Source organism: Meriones unguiculatus, chromosome 6, assembly GCF_030254825.1.
Source record: "Meriones unguiculatus strain TT.TT164.6M chromosome 6, Bangor_MerUng_6.1, whole genome shotgun sequence".
In the NCBI taxonomy this organism is placed as follows: Eukaryota; Metazoa; Chordata; class Mammalia; order Rodentia; family Muridae; genus Meriones; species Meriones unguiculatus.
In genome coordinates, this window is record NC_083354.1 from 50130989 (window position 1) to 50155790 (window position 24802).

Genomic DNA, 24802 nt, shown 5'->3' on the forward strand with positions numbered 1-24802 from the left:
AATATGTTTTCTGACCTACAACTGATTTTTTTTTTTGTAGTTTCTTCTCCTATTTATTTTCTTGATTTGCAGGCCTAGTGCTAAGAAGTTTAGAGCATACACATAATCAACTAAATATGTATAAAGAAAAGGTTTCCTGAATCTTCATTATTTATGATTTAGTTACATAAAAAAGGGAATGGATACAAATCCTACAACTGATTTTGTCATGTTATCTCATAGGAGATTTTGAATCTGGATGGACTAGGTCAATGCTGGAACAGAAAATTGTTTACAAACTATTGCATTAGGAGATGGGCATAGCCATATCCAGCCACATGAAGAATTCTGTGATTGGAGTCTCTCCCAATTCCTGTATCTTAAAGGTGTGGTCACTAGCCCATGGAACTAATGAAAGATGGTAGGACCTTTAAGAAATAGGCCTAACAGAGACACAGCAATGAAAGAGATTCTGGGACTGCCTTCCCTTTTCCTTTCTCTGTTTCCCGCCATAATGGGGTAAGCAGGCTACTTCACTCCATACCACCTACTATGATAAACTGCATTACAACAGGTCTAAAGTTCATACAGGCAAAATTCAATCCTAAGATAAAACTTTGAAAATGGACATGGGGGGAAAAAAAGTCTTATTCTAAGTTGACTGGCTCAGGCATTTTTCTCACACTGACAAAAAGTTACACAACTGTGTACATACCTAGATAGATGGGTAGATTAAACAAGATAATAAAGCAAACATAAGCACAAAAACTCCAGATAAGTGTATACTCTCAAAAAAGTTTATTAAAGCTCAACCAAGAATACCCTCTCCAGCTGGCTTATTCAACCAAAGCACTCCCAGATCTCAGTTTACCACGATGAGGTACCATATTAGAGTTAAAATTTTCCATAATTTTTCAGTTACAAAGAACAATACCTAATATTATTAACACTACAATCTCTTTTAATACAAATATAATTTAAATAAGCCTGTTTCAAATATTATCAGTTATTAATGTGGGGGCCTGTCTAATATCTAGCAAGTACACTACAGTATGACAGAAAAAGATTATTATTATATAAGGAAGCAATAAGGAGTATTATGTGAAATGCAATTTTAGGAGAAAAAAATAGAAATTTAGGAGCACAGAGGAACACCTATCCTAACTTTAAAGAATAAGAGGAGTTCTGTCAGGCATATACCTAAAATAAAACACAGTATGCTGGATGAGTGAAAGCAAGAGTTCTTAAGAATAAAATAAAGACTATGCAAAAACTTCCAGACTCAGTATTATGCTTACAATATGCAGTAAAGAAGAATGGAGTAAGAACATTAAAAAAAAAAACAAACTTAAATTTTATCTCCTACATTTCAAAATGTTTACAAAAACAAAGCTTTCAGTCTTAAAGCTTCCAGGAAAACAACCAGAAGGCTATCTCCTAGAAAAGATATTTATAACTGAACTATAATCAAACTTAACCTAAACAGATAACTCGATTATTATAGCCAAATTATCATTATTGTATAGCATCAAAATACACAAATACTCAATTTACATCTTGATGCAAATGATAAGAAACAATATCTACTGCTACATGACCGTAACATTTTCTATAAATTCTATAATAATCTCCAACTTCAAGTCGGTCCTACAAATCCAACAAGCCTAATGATATATCACCTTCACACACCAACTGGTATTCCCTGAGATTCTTCTAGAAACTAGAATGCCTCAATAATCAATTTTAATATAAAAGAAGGAATCTTAATGAAAGAAATCAATTTAAAAGTAAATGTAATTTAAAGGTACAATATAGGACCCGACAAAGATTAATAAATTCTTTTAAATAGCAAGACTGAATATCTTTGACCTTCCAAACAAAAGAAGTTGCTGTCATAGCATATAACGAAGAAACTGGAATCAGTATGTATGAAAGAAGTACAGCTCTGATCCAATTTAATTATCAAAAAAACATGTCACATCAGGGTTGTAAATGGCTAACTCATGATATAAAACCATTAATATCTGATTTGTTCAGTATCAGAAAAGATGCTAACATTCCAACAGCAAAGGGCATGGATGGGCAGAGTAATCTCATATCATATTCTTTACATTTCAAATATATTGCCTCAACAGAATACATTTGATATACCTCATCAAAAATCCTGTAATGTTGTACTCATGTTTCTCTAAACGAAAAAAGAAAATAATGATACTTACTGCAACACTGGTAACTCTGAAGTAATCATTGCTGGAGAGGTTATTCCAAAATGTAGAAAGTTCTGTATAATTCAAAACTGTTATGCAACTTCAAAGGCACGCCTGTTAATTAAAAAAAAAAGAAAATATCATGATACATCAATCCACAGTACCTATGACCACACTATTTGATACTTACACAAAGTAGTTAAAACTCTATATCCACAACAACACTTAGACAAGGATATTTATTACTTTTATTCCTAAATATTCAAACTTGGAAGTAACCAAGAAGCCTTTTAGAAGGTGAGTAGACAAACAAACAAGCTTTGGCATCCAAATATTACTTGATGTGAAAAATAATTGCTCCATCAAGCCATGAAGTGAAATGGGGAAACTTTAAAAAAAAGAAGCCATCTGAAAGGCTGTACTTTTGCATAACTGTGATTACATAATATTCTTGAAAAGATAAAACTATGGTGAAGAGTAATTGTCAGAAGTTAAAGGGGACCAACCAAATGACCAGGGAGAGCACAGAGGATTTCACTGTGGTGAAATGCTAAGTAACAGATACATGTCACTGTACATTTGTCAAAATCATTATGATATATAACATCAATATAATGGAGAACTGATAATGGCATGATAATGGCATTTGAATGATAATGGCAAGTATCAACACACAGGATCAACAGTTATAAGAAGTGTACCACTCTAAGCTGATACTTGTACGAAAAGTGGAGCATGCATAAGCATGAAATACCTAACATTAGTTTCCTGTGTTTTCTCTACAAATTCACTGCAAACCTAAAATTGCTCTGAAAACAAGTCTGATTAAAAAAAAAAGAAGAAGAAAAAAGGCACAGGACTAAGAATAAGAATAGCCGCAAGATTCCATAATACAAAAGCAAATAGAAAAATACACCTAAAACCAAAGTCCCCCCACAGGATCAAAAAAAAAAAAAAAGAGAAATTTTAAAAAATAATGATGATTTTTGGGGGAGGGGGTGAGACAGGGTTTCTCTGTGTAGCTTTGGCTGTCCTGGAACTCACTGTGTCTGTTTTGCCAGACTGGTCTTAGACTCAGAGAGATAGGCCTGCCTCTGTCTCCCAAGTGCTAGACAAAAGTGTGCCACCAATGCCTGGCAGATAGTTTTTAAAAATGTAAAAATCAGAAATTTTCTAAGCAGAATATTCCAAAGTATTAAATTTGCTTTAAAAGCTACCTAAAGATAAAAAGAAATTTTAAGAGGAAGCTAAATGTATAACACATCAAACTACAGGAGATTTCTTGATGAAAACTATCAGCCTAAAGAAAATAAAAGCATCTTGCAAATACTGACAGAAAATAAGTCAACCCTAATTAATATGCTAAATAACAAAAATAGAGTAACACACAGAAAGTAGCAGAATAGGGACCAACAACAACAAAATCAGCTCTCCCTACAGAGTAACTTTGGTTAGCAAAATTGATTGACCTTGCCCCCGCGCCCGGACACAAACACAAATCAGCGTTTATAGTAATCTTCAATCTTTTTAAAAAAAATTTATTACAATTTATTCACTTTGTATCCCAGCTGTAGCCCCCTCCATCAGTCCCTTCCAATCTCCCCTCCCTCCTTCTTCCCCTCCCATGCCCCTTCCCCAGTCCACTGATAGATGTCCTCCTCCACTTCCATCTGACCCTAGCCTATCAGGTCTCATCAGGACTGGCTGCATTGTCTTTCTTTGCGGCCTGGCAAGGCTGCAACCCCCCCCCCCCCTTCAGAGGGAGGTGATCAAACCGCCAGCCACTGAATTTATGTCAGAGACAGTCCCTGTTCTCCTTAATAGGGAACCTACTTGGATACTGAGCTGCCATGGGCAACATCTGTACAGGGGTTCTAAGTTATCTCCATGTGTGGTCCTTGGTTGGAGTATCAGTCCAGAAAAGACCCCTGGGCCAGATTTTTTGGTTCTGTTGCTCTCCTTGTGGAGCTCCTGTCCCCTCCAGGTCTTTCTATCATCCCCTTCTTTCTTAAGATTCCCTGCACTCTGCTCAAAGTTTGGCTATGAGTCTCAGCATCTGCTCTAATACACTGCTGGGTAGAGTGTTTCAGAGGCCCTCTGTAGGTAGGCTCCTGTCTTGTTCCTTGTTTTCACCCTCTTCCAATGTCTATTCCATTTGCTTTAAGAAATATTCAATCTTATAAATACAAGGAAAAGTGTCTAACAAAGAAAAACACCTTCTAAATTTACAGGGGGAAAAGGAAAAAAAGAAAAAAGAAAACCCCACAGCATTTCCTTACCTGCCTACCATTCCTGATCTCCCAAAAAGAAAGTCAATGGGAATAGCAAAACCATTTTTTGGTGTACCTGGGGGAGTAAAAGTAAAAAATACAAGAACCTTCTCCCCAAAAGTGACAGCTATATACTTTGAAGAGCTCCCCCAGACCTGGTATCTGTTAAATGGATTTAAATATATCAAAACCAGCTGCATGGGACAAGAGATAGTCTATGACTATCTTCTTTAACTGTGGCTCATAATCCACAGTAGTTAAATAATTAAATGTAGGGTTGTAAAAAAAATTGGCAACAGTTCAAAGTTTTGAATATTCAATGACAAAAACTTAATTCAAAATCAAATATGCAAGAAATCTGAGGTGTTTTCTGGCAGCACTTGCCCATGATACATTGTACAACATCTATGTATCCTTGCTTCTAAACATATAATATGGACACTTTGTAATGCATTGCAACAATGGCATGCAATGCCAAGAAACACTATCTGAAACACCTTGGCTCACACTATAACTGCTATGAACTGTATTTTTTTAAACTTTATATACAGCATTTTCTACCCTTACAAAAAGATGATTTAGTTTAAAAAAAAAAAAACAGGACATTTAATCTTTTCCTACCATCATTCCACAACTTACATATCAAATCAGTGTGCCTTCTGGATGAATTACATCTGAATTTGAATATTTGATTTTGAGTTGATTATTTAAATTTTATCTTAAAAATTGTTGGCAGAAATTCCTAGTGTTTTTCCTTTTAAATGGCCCTCAAAATCCCACTATTCTGCACTACATATTCCTGTGCAGTGAACTTCTCAGCATTGAAAATTACAAAAATGAAATGTCACTAACTCTAAAAACATAAAAGATGCTCTGATCCCTGAATGAGAATTTCAGCTAAGACTTAATTTATCATGTTAAAATGAATAAAGATACACGTCAGTGTGTAAATTTGATTTTCTATTTAATATGGAAAAATTATGTATACCAAAAATTTTAAATATATTTTTAGAATTTATTATCAACAAATGTTTCACTTGTATGTCTATTTTACATGACAAAAAAGTAGATCACTGAAAAAATTCAAGAAGTCCTATTCTATGAAATGAGCAACAGATAACCAAAGAAGCAAGCCTGGAAATAAAGAGTGATTACAAAGACTCAAGAGTTATCATCTACATATGCATGTCCAGAGCTAAGTTCCGCATGATGTCAAAGAGGACATCTCTCAATAATTGCTAAAGTTTATGCTAGTAAAATATGAAGATAGAAGCAGACACTCATGTGAACAGGACACTGAAGGAAATGAATACCTTGGCTAATACACCAATCTGCAAAAAAAAAAAAAAAAAAAAAGATCAAAAAAACACCTTTTTTCCATTTTGGTTTCAGTTTTTCAGTGAAACCAGTCATGTTACTTATTTGGTGATCAAAAAAAAGACAATGAAAAAAATAGTTTAAGGAAAATAAACATGCATAACCCTCAACAGATATCATCATCAAAAACAGAGACTGGGCTAATTCACAGTATTAAAATACATTTAAGATGTCCAGTTTTAACAAAAACCATCACAAGATATATTTTTTAAAAAAATAGGTTGCCCATTTTCACACACACACATCATCATCATCATCCTCCTAAAGAATCTTAGACAATGTATATATGAGACAAACATTCCAAACTTTTCCAGAGACACAGAGAAACAAGTTTAGAGAAAGTGGGGAATAGCCTTGACCTAGGTGGTACAGGAGACAGCTTCCTGATCAGAATAACAATACCTCAGGGCGCTAAGATCAACAATTAATAAATGGGACCTCATGAAACTGAAAAGGACACTGTCAAAAGAACAAAACAGCAGCAAACAGAATGAGAAAGATCTTCACCAACCCTATATCCGACAAAGAGCTAATATCCAAAAATATATAAAGAACTCAAGAAATTAAACACCAACAAACCAAATAACCTAATTAAAAAATGGGATACAGAGGTAAACAGAGACTTCTCAGCAGAGGAATCTTGAATGGCTGAGAAGAACTAAAATAAATGTTAACATCCTTAGTTATCAGAAAAATGCAAATCAAAACGACGCTGATTTTTCATATTACACACATCAGAATGGCTAAGACCAAACACTCAAGTGTCAGCATATGCTGTAGAGAATGTGGACAAAAAAAAAAAAAAAAAAAAGCCTCCTCCATTGCTGGTAGAAGTGCGAAACTTGTACAACCACTATGAAAATCACTCTGGTAGTCTCTCAGAAAATTAAGAATAGTTCTACCTCAAGACCCAGCTATACCACTCCTAGGCATATATCCAAAAGATGCTCCACCATACCACAAAGACACTTGCTCAACTATGTTCATAGCAGCTTTACTCATAATAGCAAGAAATTGGAAATAACCCAGATATCCCTCAAACGAAGAATGGATAAAGAAAATGTGGTACATTTGCACAATGGAAAACTACTAGGCTATTAAAAACAGGATATATCATGAAGTTTGCAGGCAAATGGAAGCAACAAGAAAATATCATCCTGAGTGAGGTAACCCAGACCCAGAAAGAGACACATGGTATGTACTCACTTTTAAGTGGATATTAGCCATAAAGTACAGGGTAAGAATGCTACAATCCACAGACCCAAAGAAGATAAGTAACAAGGAGAGCTCAAGGGAAGATGCTTGAAACTCACTCAGAAAGATAAGTAAAATAGGCATTGAAGGTGGATGGAAGGAGGGAAATGGGTAAGAGAGGGAATGTGGAGGGGATCAGGGTGATTAGGAATAGAGAGAGCAAGGTAGACAGGATTGGGTGACAGCGCAGAAATGGGAGGTGGGGGCATCTCTGGGACCTGCCAGAGACCTGGGATATGGGGAGGCTTCAGAAAGTCTAGGGGTCTAGGGGTCACCCTAGCTGAGACTCATAGCAGCAGCAGATATGGAGCCCCTAAGTGGCCACCCCCTGTGGCCAGGCAGGACCTTCCAGTGAAGGGATAAAAACACCCACCCAACAAAACCTTCAACCCAAAATATGTCCTGCCTACAAGAAGTGCAGGGACAGAGAGGGAGGGAGTAAAGCTTGAGGGAATGGTAAACCAAAGACGGGCCCTACTTGAGACCCTCCCCAGGGAAGAGAACCAACCCCTGCCACTATCAATGTTACTCTACCATGCTTCGTAGACAGGAGCCTAGCATAACTCCTCTGAGAAGTTTCACTCAGCAACTGATGGAAACAGATGCATAAACTCACAGCCAAACATTAGACAGAGCTTGGGGAATCCAATGGAAGAATTGGGGGAAGGACGGAAGGAGGTGGAGGCGTTAAGAACTCCACAACAAGACTTACAAAGTCAACTAACCTGGGCCGGTGGAGGCTCAGAGACTGATCAAGCAATCAAAGAGCATACACAGACTGGTCTTAGGCCCATTACACCTAGGTAGCAGATGCGTATCTTGATCTTCATGTGTATCCCCCAACAACTAAAGCAGGGTCCCTCTCTGGCTCTGATGCCTCCCTTTGAACGGGTCCCCCTAACTGGGCTGCCTTGTCTGTCCTCAGTTGGAGGATGCGCCTAGTCCTGAAGTGACTTATTGTGGCAGGGCAAGTTAATAACCATGTAAGACCTCCCCATTCTCTAAGGAAAAAGAGAGGAAGAAATTGGATGGGGAAGGGGGTTGTGTTAAAAGGGGTACTGGAAGAAGGAAGGCTGCGATCAGAATGTAAAGTAAATGGAATAAATGAATATGAAAAATAAGGATGAAATGGATTAAGACACTTAACGAACTTCGAATGGCATTTCCCATGTAACTGGATATTTGCGTTAATTATGTTTGTTTGAAATCAATGTCAAACACTGTCTATTCCTAGAAATATTTACAAACAGGGCATCGACCTTCAACTTGCTTATGGTAACTAAAAATGTAAGTTCTACTTTCCTGCCTGAGACACTGAGCTAAAAAATGAAACACAATGGAATCAGGAAAAAATAATAATAATTCATTTATATATTTTAGCAGAATACTAGAATGGAAATTTGAACAAAAAAGCAAATAAATTAGACATAAAATTCCCGAACCAAAATACATTTTAAACAATGATTTTTTAACTATGGACTACAAGAATGAATGAAGAACATGAAGGACCAAAATGTAGAAAGAAAATATAGCATTTAAAGACCATTCAAAAAGGTCTTTGAGGAGACAATAGGCAAACTATTGCCCCCCCTTTTTTTTTCCCCAAAACCATAATGTGGATGTTAAGGCAGCAACAGAATCGCCCATGTGTAGAATAAAATGACAAATAAAATTTAACAATAAAAACTGTTTTTGGAAACAGACAGAAAAATTACAAATGTCAGTAAAAACAGAAATCTAAACAACCAAAAAGGTCAATGACACAACGAAGAACACTCAGAGACATAATCAAACAAACTTACAAAAGTGAGGGAGACTCTTGAAAGAATTAAACAAATAGGAGCCCCATTTACCATCATAAGTCATTAAGTCAGAATTTGTGAGATGACACATGGGTAAATACAAATAAAAAGTTACTGTAGTTTGGAATTGTAACTCCCATTTTTGTATGACCAGTGACTGATCGAAACTTCAAGGTCTGATATTTTTTTGCCATGTCTTTAGCTTGATAATTGGACATAGTTTAAAACCAAACAGTATTAATGTTTCCTAAATTAAAAATCTACTCCAGTTAACACTGTAAAAAAAGAAAATAAAAAACTATATAAAACCCAGAGCACTAGCATTACATTAATGAAGTTTCAGTATATTTAATGTGGACAATTTTTTCCTTAAAAAAAAAAAAAGAACGGTTTTTAATTTATCAAAGGTATGAAATGACAGTTAAAACAGAGATTGTGTTTTAAGATCTTTGAAAAGATTTATGCAATGAATCTTGCTGTTTTACAGAATGTCTTAAGGTTTCTTGATAACAAAATAATTAACTCCCTGTGGGTAGGTAATTTTTTCCATTTTATTCACTGTTACAATCATCATAAATGAAACTTCTTACACATCTCCTAAAAAAATAACTTAGTGTGCTACTCAAGGAAGAAATGTGAATCAAAACCACCACAGCTCATTTTAATGAGAATAGCTATCAAAAATAGACGAAGAAATAAGTGCTGGCAAGGATGTGGAGAGAGGAAAGAATTCAGTGGAGCTGTCAATTAGTACAGTAATGGAAAACTAGGGAGCACGTTCAATCCAGAACTAAAAACCAAATTGCCACAATCTAGCCATCCCACTGAGTATATATCCAAAAGACATGGAATCAGGGATGGAGATACCTCCAGATGATCTGTTGTTGTACAGGGTCGTTTTGGTAATTCTGTTTTTGTTTTTCTATATGAAATTGAGAATTGTGCTTTCAAAGTCTGTAAAGAATTGTCTTGGTACTTTGATGGGAATTGCACTGAATCTGTAGACTGCTTTTGTCAGGATGGCCATTTTTACTATGTTAATCCTACCAATCCTTGAGCATGGGAGATCTTTCCATCTTCTTCAATTTCTTTCTTCAGAGACTTGAAAAAAAAATTTTTTTTTTCTTTTTCAAACAGGAAGGGTGTTGTTTCCCTAATTTGTTTCTCAGCCCTTTGGTCTTTGGCATACAGGAGGGCTTTTGATTTTTTTGAGTTAATTTTGTATCCAGCCACTTGGCTGAAGGTGTTTATCAGCTGAAAGAGTTCTCTGGTTGGATGGGGCGGGGGGGGGGGGGAGATGCTCATGTATACTATCATATCATCTATAAATAGTGATACTTTGACTTCTTCCTTTCCGATCTGTACCCCTTGATCTCCTTTTAGTTGTGTTATTGCTCTAGCAACGACTTCAAATACTATGTTGAAGCGATATGGGGAGAGTGGGCAGCCTTGCTTTGTCCCTGATTTCTGTGGGATTGATTTAAGTTTCTCTCTGTTTGATGATGGCTGTAGGCTTGCTGTATATTGTCTTTTACTATATGTGCCTTGTATCCCTGATCTCTCCAAGACTTTAAACATGAATTGGCGCTGGATTTTGTCAAATGCTTTTTTGGCATTTAACGAGATGATCATGTGGTTTTTCTCCTTCAGGTTGTTTATATGGTGGATCACATTGATGGATTTCCGTATATTGAACCACCCCCTGCATGCCTGGGATGAAGCCTACTTGGTCATGGTAGATGATATCTTTTATGTGTTCTTGGATACGGTTTGCAAGTATTTTATTGACTATTTCTGCATCAATGTTCATAAGAGATAGGTCTTATGGTGATGGATATATTAATTACCCTGATTTGTTAATATGTGCCCCATTAATGCATGTATGCATTTGTGCGTAAGGAGAGTACACTTTGAAATAAGTACACAGTTGAAAGATGCTTTCTCAGTAATTGTGATTAATTAAATCAATGACAAAAGTCAAGTAGAGTTTGCACAGAAATTAAGCAAGGGCTGAGACAAAAGACATATATCAAAATGGAGGAGGAAATTTTAGAAAATCCTCTACACATGAGTATACACACATACAATCCCATAACCCAGGAATGTCATCACACTAAAAAAAATGAATACAAACAATAATACACGTCCAAAGAATATTTCCCAAAGCTTTACATAAGTAATTTTTCAAACAGCATCTCCATAACATCTCTTCACTCTTTTGTCCAAAATGTTGCCTATATTCCATCTTACTTTAGAATGTTTTAAACATTCTTACTCTAGGTGCATTTTTCTTTTACATGCAACACTGTCTTAACATTTTCTTAAGACTTCATCACCAAATACAAAACACCAAAAATCTTAACAATTTCCTACCTTCTCAACTATCACTGGCCCTCTGCCATTATTTTGCTCAATGAATTTTAAGACTTACTGAATATTTCTCTAGCAAACTCCCCCTGTATCTTACTTCCCTATATGTACACATACTCATTCAACCCTGTGGTCATTTTATGAGAAATGTCCCCCAAAGCCTCACATATTTGAACATTTAGTCCTCAGTGGTGCCATTTGGGGAGGTCATGAAACCTTTAGGAGGTGGAGAATGGCAGTAGGAAGTATATCACCAGTGGCTGGCTTTGAAGGTTTACAGCCTCTCTCCACTATCTAGTTCATTTTCCCCACTTTGTTTTCTGTTTGAAGAAATGTTAACTCAGCTTTCTGCTCCTATTGCCATGCCTGTCAGTTGCTGCCATGGCTTTTCTCTTCAATGATGAACTATTACCCCTCTGAAACCATAAGCCAAGATAAACTGTTTCTTCTGTAAGCTGCTTTTGGTTATAGCGTTTCATCACAGAAAAAAAAAATCTATAACTATTAAAATCTACACACACACCACTTACTCAGAGCAAATGAAAGCTCCAGCCTTATTCATATATAAGCTGCATTAAATCCTTATACATACTTCATATGTATAACACTTTATGTGATGGACTTGTTACATACACATACAAACAACAACAAAAACAGTAAAAGTTAACTTTCCATAAATAAAAATTAATGAAATTCCTATTATACTAAATAGCTCAAGCTTCAACTGCCTTTTCTCATAATCAGAACCTGAATCTTCAATTCACTTATTACAAGAAAAATGTACAAAACTAGTTCTATACTATGAAGTCTTCCTTTCATATAACATAACAAAAATCTTAGTGAATTATGCTCCAGCGTCTTCAAGAGGTATTTTAAAATAGTTTTGTGTGTGCTTGTCTCACAAGAGAAAGGGAAGGAAAAAAGTAAAGCACAAACTGAGATTACCTTTTGTTGACACCCTCTGTTCTATGCTTCTCAAATCGTATTTAAAACACACAAAATACCAAAGCAATGATAGACAATGAAAGCAACAGAAAATGTTTTGATTTTGGTGATTATGCTTAAGAAACTTAAAATTCATCTGGACAGAAAACATATACGTCTCTATAGTTAACAGTTGTATCTTAAGTTGAATATGCAGCTCTTAAGTTTGATGAAGCAGTGGAAGAACAAATTTTTTTGAGATCTTGAAAAAAACCGATGGCTTCCTAATATATCCAGTGGCTAAACAAAACTTGAAAATTCAAGGCCTAGCCAGTTGTGAAACACTCAGGAAGCCTGACCTAAAAGGATGTGACAACCCAAGGCCGGCCCTACATAACTGCCAGTTATCTGGACAAAAATAACAAATGAACAATGGGTTCCTGGTAGTACCCCAGTAACCACCCAGCTCTGCTTTGTAGCATTCTACCTAAACTTTCCTTAAAAATAAAATAAGCCACACTTGCCATGTCTCCCTCTAGGAAGGGATATTTTAGCTTGGTAAATGTAGTTAGTCTTCAACCCCCATCAAAGAAACTCCTCTTTGCAACAGATGAGACTACTACAAAAAAACCCACAATCAATCAATACTGAGAGTGTGGAGCCCAGTCCCAATTCCTACATCTACAAAACGCCCACACATTCAGGCAACACTGTGGAAGACGGAAAGGAAAGAATGTAAGGGCCAGAAGTTAAGGGACTTTGCTGTAGAATTGTATCTCCTAGTAATATCAGAAGCTATATTCACAAACAGAGAGGCTACCAATGAACATGGCCAAATGTGCAGAGAAAAGCCCATGAGGCTTCAACCCTACACAAAAAACTACAGGCAATGGAGTAAAGCTGGGAGCAGGAAAAGCGGTCATCCCCAGGAAAGAGGCCTATTTGTTATCAAGAGCCAAACAGTCAGCCCTGAAAACATGCATATATACATACAAATATACATACATACATGGGGCTTAGTAGTTAAGAGCACTATCTGCTCTTCCAAAGATCCTGAGTTTAATTCCCAGCAACCACATGGTAGCTCACATACATACATAAAAGTTACATATGGACTCAACAGGTTATATTTAGAAATATATATGTATGTACAAATACATATATGCATGCAATAACAACTGATGAAAAGAGAGGGTATGAATTTGAAAAAGAGTGGAGAGGGGCATATGGGAAAGTTTGGAAAAAGGAAGGAGGGAATTGTGGAGGAATGTCTTGTGTGGGTGTAGTAGTTGTCAATAAAGAGCTGGTTGGCTAATCAGCAGAGCAAAAGAACACAATGTGGAAGGCGGGACTCCCTGGAAGGGAGCAGGGAACTCTATGAAAGACAAAAAGCCATTTTTACCAGGAGACACAGAGAAGAAAGGTGTGTTCATGGATGGTGAGAGGATAACTGAACATGTGACTGTAGGAACAGACTGATGGAGCATGACTCCCCAGGAATCATCAGCTTGGTAAGTGATTCCTTTTTAGGTGGATTTTAAAGGTACTAGGATTAGAGTAGCTCAGAATCTGCCCACAACTTAAAAAATAAATCAGTCTCTCAGTGTCAGTCATTGGGGAACTAGCTGGTTAAAGAAAACTACTCCCTCAATAATTTACTGTGTTAATTAATATAGAAGGACTAATTCCTCTTTCTACAAGAAATATTATAACTAAAAGAAAATTTCAAAAATAAAAAATAAAGAAGCACTTTACCAACTCAACTATCTCCCCTGTCCTCGATCTCATTTAAGAACACACGCTGTCAAGTAGGTGACTCCGCCTGTACTAGCACACCAGGGAAGGTGAGTTAGTAAGGTCAAGTTCAAGACCACTGTACACTCCATAGTGAACTCCAAGCCAGATGGGCTACAGAAAGAGACCATACCTCCCAGCAGGAGTACAAATTCAAACAGCACTAACCACAAGATATTAAAAACAACAACAGAAATAAGCTATTTTACATCTTCCACTTTACTTTGTTTTCCAGGCTCACCCCTTAATTTCCTAAGGCTTGCCATAACAAAATACCAAATCAGACAGATTTGAATGGTAGGTATTTATTATCTGGAGACTATCAAGATGTTAGCAAGACTCTTCTGAAGCCTCTAGCAGGTTTCCTTGAAACAAAAATACACTACCTTCCTGGCAGATCTAGGTATTCCTTAGTTTCCTGAATATGGAGCCAATTTGTCTCCACCTTCACAAAGCTATCTTTGTGTCTGGGGGCCTGTGTCCTCACATGGTACCACACTTCATAAAAGGTCAGCAATCATACAGCTTTGGGACTAATTAACTACAGCCTTAAGTTAACTAACTGGATCATGTCTGTAAATACTGTATTTCTAAGGGTCACAGTTAGAGGTGTTAAAGTTAAGACTTTAACAAGTGTTTCTGCACTGTTAATCCTGCAACGCTTATTTAAAATCGTAAGAAAGTTGAGGGGTATGTGTTACCCACATTCATTATAAATCAGTGCTAAAAACAAGACAGTAAATACATTAGTAGTATTAGTTTTGCAAGCTTCTTCTCTGAGTTTATAGGAATAAACAAAGTAATAAATGAAACAATTTCAGGTTGCAAAAAATGTCAGTGTTGGGTGAAAAAGTATTTTAAAAAGATAATCTCACACTTTCTAAGGAGATGACATTTAAGTAAAGTCTTGAAGGACAGGTAAGTATAATGGCCAAAGCAGACTGTTCTTTACAATGGAAGGAAAGTATTAGCTTCCTTGAGGTACAAAGCCATACAACAAAAGTGTAGAGTGGACACCTCTCAGGCCCACTAATTTCAAAATCATAAGGCGAATTTCAGGGCTTTCTATTGGTTTTAATTGCTTTTATGTTCACACACCCGGGAGCAGGACATGTCGAAGTGTGGAGGTAAAGGACAATTGGAGAAGAAGTCAGTTCTTTCATTCCACCCTAAGTTCCAGGGATAGAAGTCAAGTCATCTGACTTGTATGGCAAGAACCTTTACTTGCTGAGTCATCTCCTTGGTCAGAATTCTCAGTTTAAAAACAATTTTATTAAACCATTTCACCTTTAATTTAAATTGTGTAGAGCAGTAATAAAATGAATTTATTGGTTTCACCTAGAGTTCTAAAAGACATAGTGAACCAACAGCCCAGTGTAGGCTAAGTCAAGACAAGCTACTGTCATAGTATGAAGCTGTAGTGATATTATAATTATGTATGTACTACTAAATAATATGCTCTATAATTAGAAGATTGGGAGAGGGATCACTGTAACATCCTCCCAATAAAAGGCTTTTCAGAATGCCAAGGGGGTTGAAAATGTAAAGCATTTGTATAAATTTCCCAAAACAACTATAGTTTCAGCTCAGCTCACTGGAGCACATGTCTGCCAGCTGCCTAAGGCAATCATCTTGAGTGAATATAATACAGCGATGCCCTGATCAGATTTGTACTATTTGTTTCTTTAGTGGGGCCTAGTACTAAGCTTACTACTTTTAAGGAAATAGTGTCCAAAATTACTGTACTAGGAAATACAAACTCACAATATAACACAACTATTAAATTTTATGGGGACATATACTTAATGGTAAATTCATTGGGCTCATTTCTTATCTCTCAATTCTTAAAACTATACAGTGCTTCTAGCATGTGAACGTGACTATATATTTATATAAATACATACACAGATACACTCCAGTCATCTGTGTCTTACATCATTTTTTCCTATAAGTCCACAAATGGATTATCACTTTCTTATTAACTTTTTAGCCTTGGTCATCCTGCATTGCCTGTCATATAAAAATCTAAGCTTATACTAAACCCACATTTTTCTTTAACAACTAGTATAATCAGAGAGCCCTGAAAATTGATACGAGTACAAATTTCAGTCTGAATTTTCAAGCCTTCAGTATGACTTTAGAAAATAAAGTATCCTCTTGTTTTGTTCTGGTTCCACACCCCTGTGAGTTAATTTTTCAGTCTCTTCTACCTGCTTCCCTAAGCAGGCAGAACCACTGAAGGTGTCTTAAAAGATAAAGGTTGTTAAATGCCCTACCCATACACAGCACTATCAGTTTTCCTGGCAGAAAAACAGCTTACAGTCTACTCTCAACTTTCTCATTCCTACTGATTGAATATATATGTATATATTACTTAAATTCTCTACTAATATTCATATTGGAAAGTAAAAAATATTTCAAAACATTAAGTGTTTTTTGTGTTTACTAAAAATATCTTTAACAGATGTGTTACTCAGGTTTATATCATCACTATGGCACAAGAAGGACATAAAGCCAGAAATGGTAGCATATATCTATAACTACCACTCAAAAGACTGAAACAGGAGGGGGTATGAGTTATTGGCCAGTATGGACTACTATATAGATAAGCTACTAAAAAAGAGATTTGTTGTACTCCCAATTTCAGAAGGTTTAGTCGATAGTAAACTGTGTTTATGGTTCTATGGTAAGATAGTACAACATGGAAGCACACAGAAAGCATGAATGAGAGGCTGAGGACAAGAACACCATTCAAAGGCAAGCGTGCTGGCTAGTTTTATCTCAACACAAGCTAGATTCATTTAAGAGGAAAGAGCCCAAATGAGAAAATGCCTCCAAAAAATTTGGCTGTAAGTAAGCCTATACCATATTTTCTTAATTAGTGACTGATGGGGCAGAGCCCAGCCCATTATTTGTGGGGCTATCCCTGGACTAGTGGTCCTGGAAACTATAAGGAGACTGAGAAAGCCATAAAACTAAGCCAGTGAATAAACTCTCGTCTACAGCCTCTGCATCAGATCCTGCATCCAGGTTCCTGCCATGCTTGAGTTCCTGTCCTGAATTCCTTCAATGATGAACAGTGACTTGGAAGTATAAGCAAATAAACTGTTTCTTCTCCAAGTTACTTTGGTCATGGTATTTCATCACAGCATAAGTAAACCTAACAAAGATAGCAGCTTTCCTCAAATGATTCAACGTCTCCAACCAGGCGTTACCTTCAAAGATCACATTTAGCTAGCTCTTTCATCATCCAATCACATCACAACCTTTTCATCAACAACACACCAAAGAATTCAACACATGAGCTTTTAGAGAAACATTTCATTTCCCAACTATAAGATATATCAATACTTTTATTCCTACATGACATGGATTTGTTTCAAATGCACATACATGATAAAATATTCAGGCAAAACAGTTATTGGCCATGAGCTTAGAACTGTTAAAGCTTGACAAAAAATACAAAGGTACTTTTACTCAAAAGTGCTTGTGGGCTGGGTAAATGGCTCAGACATTGAAGTGCCTGCCACACAAACAGTAGGACCTCAGTTTAGACACCAGCATCTTCAAAAACAAAAAACAAAAACAAAAAAAAACTTATTTATAATGAACGGATGGGGCACCACGTACAGGTGTTACAGAGGTCAGTCTCCTGGAGCTACACATACACCCCATGTGAAAGTAACAGATCCTCAGAGCTCACTGGCCATCGAGACTATCAGGATCAAGGTATTCCAGATACAGTAAGAGATCCTCAAAAAAGTAAGATGGAGAACAATCAAGGAGTTAACTTGACACTGGCCTACACACACACACAAACACACACACATACACACAAATATGACTAAAATTTTCCTTCATAAAAAGCTTATAATTGGAACTGGACAAATGATTCAGAAGTTGAATACATACTGTTCTTACTAAGGATCTGAGTTTAATCCCCAGCACCTACACAGGGCGCCTCCCAACTATCTATAACTCCAGCTCGGACAATCTGATTCCTCTATCCTCCTAGGGCATATGCATGCATACACACACACACACACACACACACAAACATTCCTGTATTTTATTTTTCTTTTGAAATGAGGTCTCACTATGTAGCCATACCTAGTCTTGAACTTATACAGATCTGCCTCCCAAGTGCTGGGATTAAAATGCACCACCAGGCACAGTTTATAATTAAACACTTTCTTTAAAGGTAGATACTACTTGGACTGACAAGATGGCTCAGAGGGTAAAGGCACCTGGCAACCTCAGTTTGATTCCTGGGGCCCGTTCAATAAAAGAAGACAACTGACTTCCAGTCTCCTCTGACTTACACACACACACACAGCAGCAGCAGCAGCAGCAGCAGCAGCAGCAGCATGAGTATACACCACCAAAATTACAATTAATTTAATTTAAAAGAGAATGACTTTCTAAACAGTAAAATTATTTTAACCTTCATATCTTAGTTTCAATTATATTTATTTAGCACAATAAACAAACACTGAAAATGCACTCTGAACAAATTCTTTAAATCTATATGTGGAGACCGAATGTCATCTGTCAAACAGTAACACATCAAAAGTTACATAAGCATTAATCAACCACACAGAACTTACTTTTTCAAAGCCTTTAATATCTTTTTAGGCAAGTTGTAACATTTCATTTTGTATAATGAAACTCTATTTTACAAATACTTGAGTAAGAGTATAGGTATAGAAGCCAGAGTGATTAAGCAGGCAATGAAGGCAATTAGAAGGCTACTAAGATAGTACTATCAGGAGTGTGAAAGGACTCCAAGATGCTATTAACAATAGAAGACATAAGTCTAAAAAACATACACTGGCAGCCCTTAGCAACTGAACTAGATGAAGTACACTAAAGTGACTATGAATGGGATTGAGTTAGGACAACACATGCTGGTGGCACTAATGCAGCCCCAGCACTCTGCAGATTGAGGAAGGAGATCACAAGTTGAAGGCTACTCTGAGCTTCAGATCAAGAATTGAGACCAGAGCCACCTTTCAGTGCTTCAAATAAAGCCCTTCTTGTTACCAGAGACCCTGTAGCCACCACACCTGGCACAGACCTAAGCTACCCTAGGAAGCTCGTCTGTACAAGTATCCAGCTTGAAGAGTCCTTGGACTTTCTCCTGCCAGTACAATTCCCAACTTTCAGGTTTTACCTCAGCTGCACAACCTATGATGTCCTGGCTGAAGCAGCATAGATTTTCACATCAAACACACATCCAATGAAAGAACTCCACATGCCCAGGTTTCATTATAAAGAAATAAGCAATATGAAAGGCCAATACAGTATATCTCCCTCAAAACCCCCAATTTCATAAAAATGTTCTCCTATGAGTGTTATCAAGAAGAACTGCAGAATAAAGAACTTAAAAGAACATAAACTTCATCAAAGAATGCCAGGAGGGAGTTTAAAGAAGATACAAATAGCTAAACAAAATAAATAAAATTACTGTAACCAATATACATCTTTCCATAATAACTGTAAATATTTTATAAATTTTATATGCATTGGTGTCTCGCCTGCATGTATGTCTGTGTGAGGAAGCTGGATTACATACAGAAATGAGCTGCCATGTGGGTGCTGGAAATTGAACCAGGGTCCTCTGGAAGAGCAGCCTGAGCTGCTAACCACTGAGCCATCTCTCAAGCCCCAATAACCAAATATCAATGACATCAACTCCCCAATCAAAAAGACACCACAGGGTATGGTGGTGTAGGCCTGTAATCCGAGCACTCAGGGAGGCAGAGGCAGGTGGCTCTCTATGAGTTCGAGGCCAGGCTGGTCTACAAAGCAAGTCCAGGACAGTCAAGGCTACACAGAGAAAACCTGCCCCCCCCAAAAAAAAATCAAATAATAAATAAATAAATTTAAAGATAGACAACACTTTAAAGTGAAAAGGGACAAAAAGAAAAAAGTATTCCAAGCCAATGGGACCAGAAAAGAGGCAGATGTTGATATCATAATAGACTATTAAAACAAAGCTAATCCAGATGAGATTTAAAAGCGGTGGGGGAAGGAGCACTTTTTTTAATCAAAGAAACAATAATTAACAAAGAAAACATTTTAATCTAAAAAACACACCAAACGCTGGCATGCTCATTTTAAAAAGCATACTACTAGAATTAAAGAGTAATTTCACCACCCTACTTCAATAATTATCTGGATAAAACCAAAAATTGATTGAATGACACTATACCTCAGATAGACCCAACATATTTCTCAAGAATATTCCAGCATAACCAATCAGGGAATTTCTAACTAAAACTACTTTAAACTTTCATTTCATCTCAGTCAAAACAGCCAAGATGAAGAAAACAACTGATGACAAATGCTAGCAAGGATGCAAGGAAAAGTTAATCCTCATTTACTGTTAATGGGACTGCAAACAAACTGGTGCAGCCACTATAGAATTCAGTGTGGGAATTCTCCAAAAGTTAAAAATAAATCTACTACATGTCCCATCTGTACCACTACTGTGCAGATACTGAAAGGCTTGACATATTTTACAGATACTTGCTCAGTCATGTTCATTGTTCTTCTATTCATAATAGGGAAAAAAAAATAAATGTTAAGAAAACTGAAATCACGAAATTTACAGGTAAATAGATGGAGTTAAAAAATATAGTTGGGTACCCCAAAGTCAGGAAGAGAAACACTGCATGCTCTTATTTGTGGTTCTTAGCACTAATCTTCAGAAATAAGTAACTGACCTAGAGTAGCCAAGAAAAGTAAACGATGCAGAGGCAGGGTTTAAGAGCTCTAGAGAGGGAAGTAGAAAATACATGTACTTTAATCAGCATAGTGGTGCACATCTTTAGTCCCAGTATCAAGGAGATAAGACGCATGCAGTTGCTGTGAGTTCCAGGCCAGCTTGGTCTAAAAAATGAATCCAGGACAGCCAAGACTACACAGAAAAACCCTGTCTCAAAAAACCAAAAAGGAGGGGAGGGGGCTGGAGAGATGGCTCAGCGTTAAGCGCACTAACTGCTCTTCCAGAGGTCCAGTTCAATTCCCAGCAGCCACATGGTGGCTCACAACCATCTGTAATCTGATTCCCTCTTCTGGTGTGTGTGAAGACAGAATATATATATATATATCGCAATATAAATAATAAGGAAGCCCTTTCTTGAAACAAAAAAACAAATACAGGTACTTTAAACAATGAAATGGGGGGGGCTCAACTAGGAAGGTGGGAGAGAGCAACAGAGACAACAGGAAGAATAAATAACACTAAGGATAATATGTTAAAATTATATACAATATGTATGTATGCATGCATGCATGTGTACATATTTATTTATCAAATGAAGTTACAACACTTGAGGGTGATAATGTTCCCTTCAAGACCCACAGGCTACCTAAAAAATCCCCAGTACCAAACATAAGTATCCGCTTTTCAAGTTGTTGGTCAGAGGAATTCAAGTAAGCCTCCCAGAAATAACTCTCACTGTTGCCCTTGGTTGTCTCCCAGAATTTTAAGGTAAGTCTCTACTGCTGAAGGACACAGGACTTGGAGGATCCAAGCTGGATCTTAAACCAAAGTTTCCTCCCTGAAGACTAGCTTTCAGAGTACATGAAGTGCTATGCAAGCTGCCAAGGGAGAAAGCAACAGTCCTACCTAGCTGTGACACTCAGAAACCACATGAGCAGCAAACATGATATCCATACAGATGAAATTATAGCGCTTTTATCTTGGTGATAACTCATAGCTGTCTAATTAGATACAAGGCCCATTCAACAGGAAGGAATTTATGTCTAATAGTCCAGACCAGTGGTTCTCAACCTTTCTGATACTGTGTTCCTTCAATACACTTTCTTATGTTGTGGTGACCCTCCCAAACGTAAAATTATTTCATTGCTACTTCATAACTGTAATTTTCCTACTGTACCATAATATAAATCTGATTTATATAAATGTATGATATGTAAATATCTGATATGCAATTCCAAAGGTATCATGACCCACAGGTTGACCTAGCAAACTATCCATGGCTAATGAGGCCATAGAATCTAGGAGAAAAAAACCTACTACTACCACTTTCCCAAACCAATATAATCTCTAACTACATTATTAATACTTATCCCTATACCCACAGATGGGTGTGGCCTTCAACCCTCATCAAAGATGCTTCTTTTTCCAGTAGAAGAAACCACTGCAAGAAACCAGAACTAGTCAAAACAGAGAACAACTGACGATGGGGTGCCTAGGCCCTATTGATACACCCACAACATAGCCCTACATCTAAGGCCTAGGGAACATTGCAGAAGTGGGAGTGAAAAGATTTATGTAAGAGTTGGAGTACCAGGATATCTGCTGTGGAAGTTTCTCTCTATATATGACAGGGAAGCTGCACCCATAAAAAGTCAACATTTTTGCCTAAAAAAGACCTGAACAATGACAGCACCAGTTGACATGCCGACATGGATGAGATAAATCTCACAACTTTTCACCCCTAGATGAAGAGCTACAAGCGAGTAATGACTGCTGAGAGAGGGGAAATCAGTCTTCCCCAGGGATTAACCTCAATATCCAATATCAAGTGGTCAGCCCAATAATCATGTAAATATGAGCAAAACTAAATGGACTCAACAGGCATTTATATATATATATTATGTGTGTGTGTGTGTGTGTGTATGCATACATACAACAAGAAAATTAAAGAAAATAATAGAGGTAATAAATGAAAGTAGGAGTGCTTCATGGTAGAGACAGAGGAACAGAAAGGGTAGCTGTATATGGTAATGTGATTTAAGATGCCCAAAGTATATTATAAACATGTATGAAATATCATAATGAAACCCATTATTTTCTACAATTAACAAATGCTAACTAAAATAGAGGGGTAGATTCAAGACCAAATTTGATTACTTAGCAAGACAATTTTCAAAAACAAAACAAAAATTAGTTCTTCCAAAATATGTCAAGACCTTTAAAATAACAATCATTTTTTACTTTTCAAATCACCACTGAAGCAAATATAACCCATAAACAGACACATTTCCAATTAAAAATGTTCACTGTCCTGTCTAATTTACTATGAACTTGACACAAGTTTAGAGTTATCTGGGAAGAGGGTGGGGGTGGGGAAGCCTCTGTAAGAATTGCCTGTGGGCAAGTCTGCAATACATTTTCTTAGTTACTGATGTAAGAGGGACTACTCCATTGTGGGTGGTACAATCCCTGAACAAGTAAAGGTTCTGGGTATAAACGAGAGCAGCTGAACAAGATACAGAGAGCAAGTCAATAAGCAACATTCCTCTATGGTCTCTGTATCGGTTCCTGCCTCCAGGTTCCTGTCCTGACTTCACTCAGCAATAGAGTATGACCTGAGTCATAGAAGCTGAAACAAATCCTTTCTTCTTCAAGTCGTGGAGTTTTATTAAAACAACAGAAACCCTAACTAAGATACTTACCTAATATGAACATTTTATATTGAGATACAGGAAAACAAATTAATGTCTAATAACTAACCAGCAAATACTGCTAAAAATACTTTTCTTTCCTTTTTTTTTTTTTTCTTTTCTTTTTGATGTCTAGGTGTGTTTTGCCTGCATGTATGTCTGTGGAATATTCATGTGCAAAGTGCCCACAGGGACCAGAAGAGAGGGATCCTCTTGAACTGGGATTACAAGACAGTTATGAGCCACCGGGAATCAACCCAGACCCTCCAGAAGAACAGCGAGTACTCTTGAATGCTGAGCCATCTGAAAATGTTGGGGCTGAAAATACTTTTAAAATTTTATATATGACATCGAAAAACTTAAAGGGAGAAGAGTGCGTAAAGGATCAAAAGGTCAATGAAGGTTTAATATGTTTGAAAATACTGTATAAAAGCAAACGGACTTGTTACTAAGCTCAGCAGCTAAGTGTACATTCTTACAGTGTACTACTCTTAAAGAATACTGGAGTTCAGTCCTCAGCAACTATATCAGGCAGCTCACAACTACTTATAATTCCAGCTCCAGAGGATCAACTGGACTTTTCTAGGCATCTTTGGTACTTACCCTGCACTCACATGCATGGATATATAATTAAAACTAAAAGTAAATCTTTTAAAAAGACTATTACTTTGAAAACTAAAAATGAGCTTTTAAATTAAAAGTCAGAAATGTTCATGAAAAATTAAACATGTAATGCTTATAAAATAGAGGGAAAATTACAAATGTATAGAAATATACAAAAATGATCTATATTATGTATAAAGTTTTGTTTTGTTTAGACAGGGTTTCTCTTTGTAGCACTGGCTATCCTGGAACTCTCTCTGTAGACCGGGATGGCCTCAAACTCAGAGATCTGCCTGCCTCTGCCTCCAGAGAGCTGCGATTAAAGGTGTGCGCCACCACACCTAGCCACAGAATAAAGTTTTTAAAAATATAGTTAACAGCACCTCCCTAAGACTATAGATTGATATGCAACTTCTTGAACTTTATTTTTCCTAGTGCTAATTTTATCAGGCAACAACATAATCTAATACTTCTATTATTGCCTCAGACAGAAAAGAATATAGAGTCACTTGATCACTTGAACACTATCATTTAAAAACAAAAATGATTAAATATTTCTAAATATTCCTTTAATAAAGATAATTATCACTATTTCTGCTAACAAAGTAAAAAATCAAATACAACAAACTATACTACCACAATAAAATTTAATGCATCAATTTAACACTACACCATAATCTTTTTGTTTTTTTATGCTGGAGTCGAAACCAGGTTTTGTCTTGTTAGACATGTACTACCACTAAGCAAATTGCATTCCCAAGCCTAGGGCCTTGTTATGTAGCTCAGACTTGCCTCAAGCTCA

The 24802-nt window shown here is 36.7% G+C and overlaps 1 protein-coding gene across 1 annotated transcript in view; it reads right to left on the reverse strand.

The window, feature by feature from the left end:
- Nucleotides 1–24802, reverse strand: part of Stag1 (STAG1 cohesin complex component) — a 288399-nt gene that overhangs the window by 215602 nt on the left and 47995 nt on the right. The window contains exon 2 of the mRNA XM_060385437.1: nt 2199–2300. Within this exon, the coding sequence (XP_060241420.1) occupies nt 2199–2227 (29 nt within the window). The 5' untranslated portion in view covers nt 2228–2300. The remainder of the gene's footprint in view (nt 1–2198; nt 2301–24802) is intronic.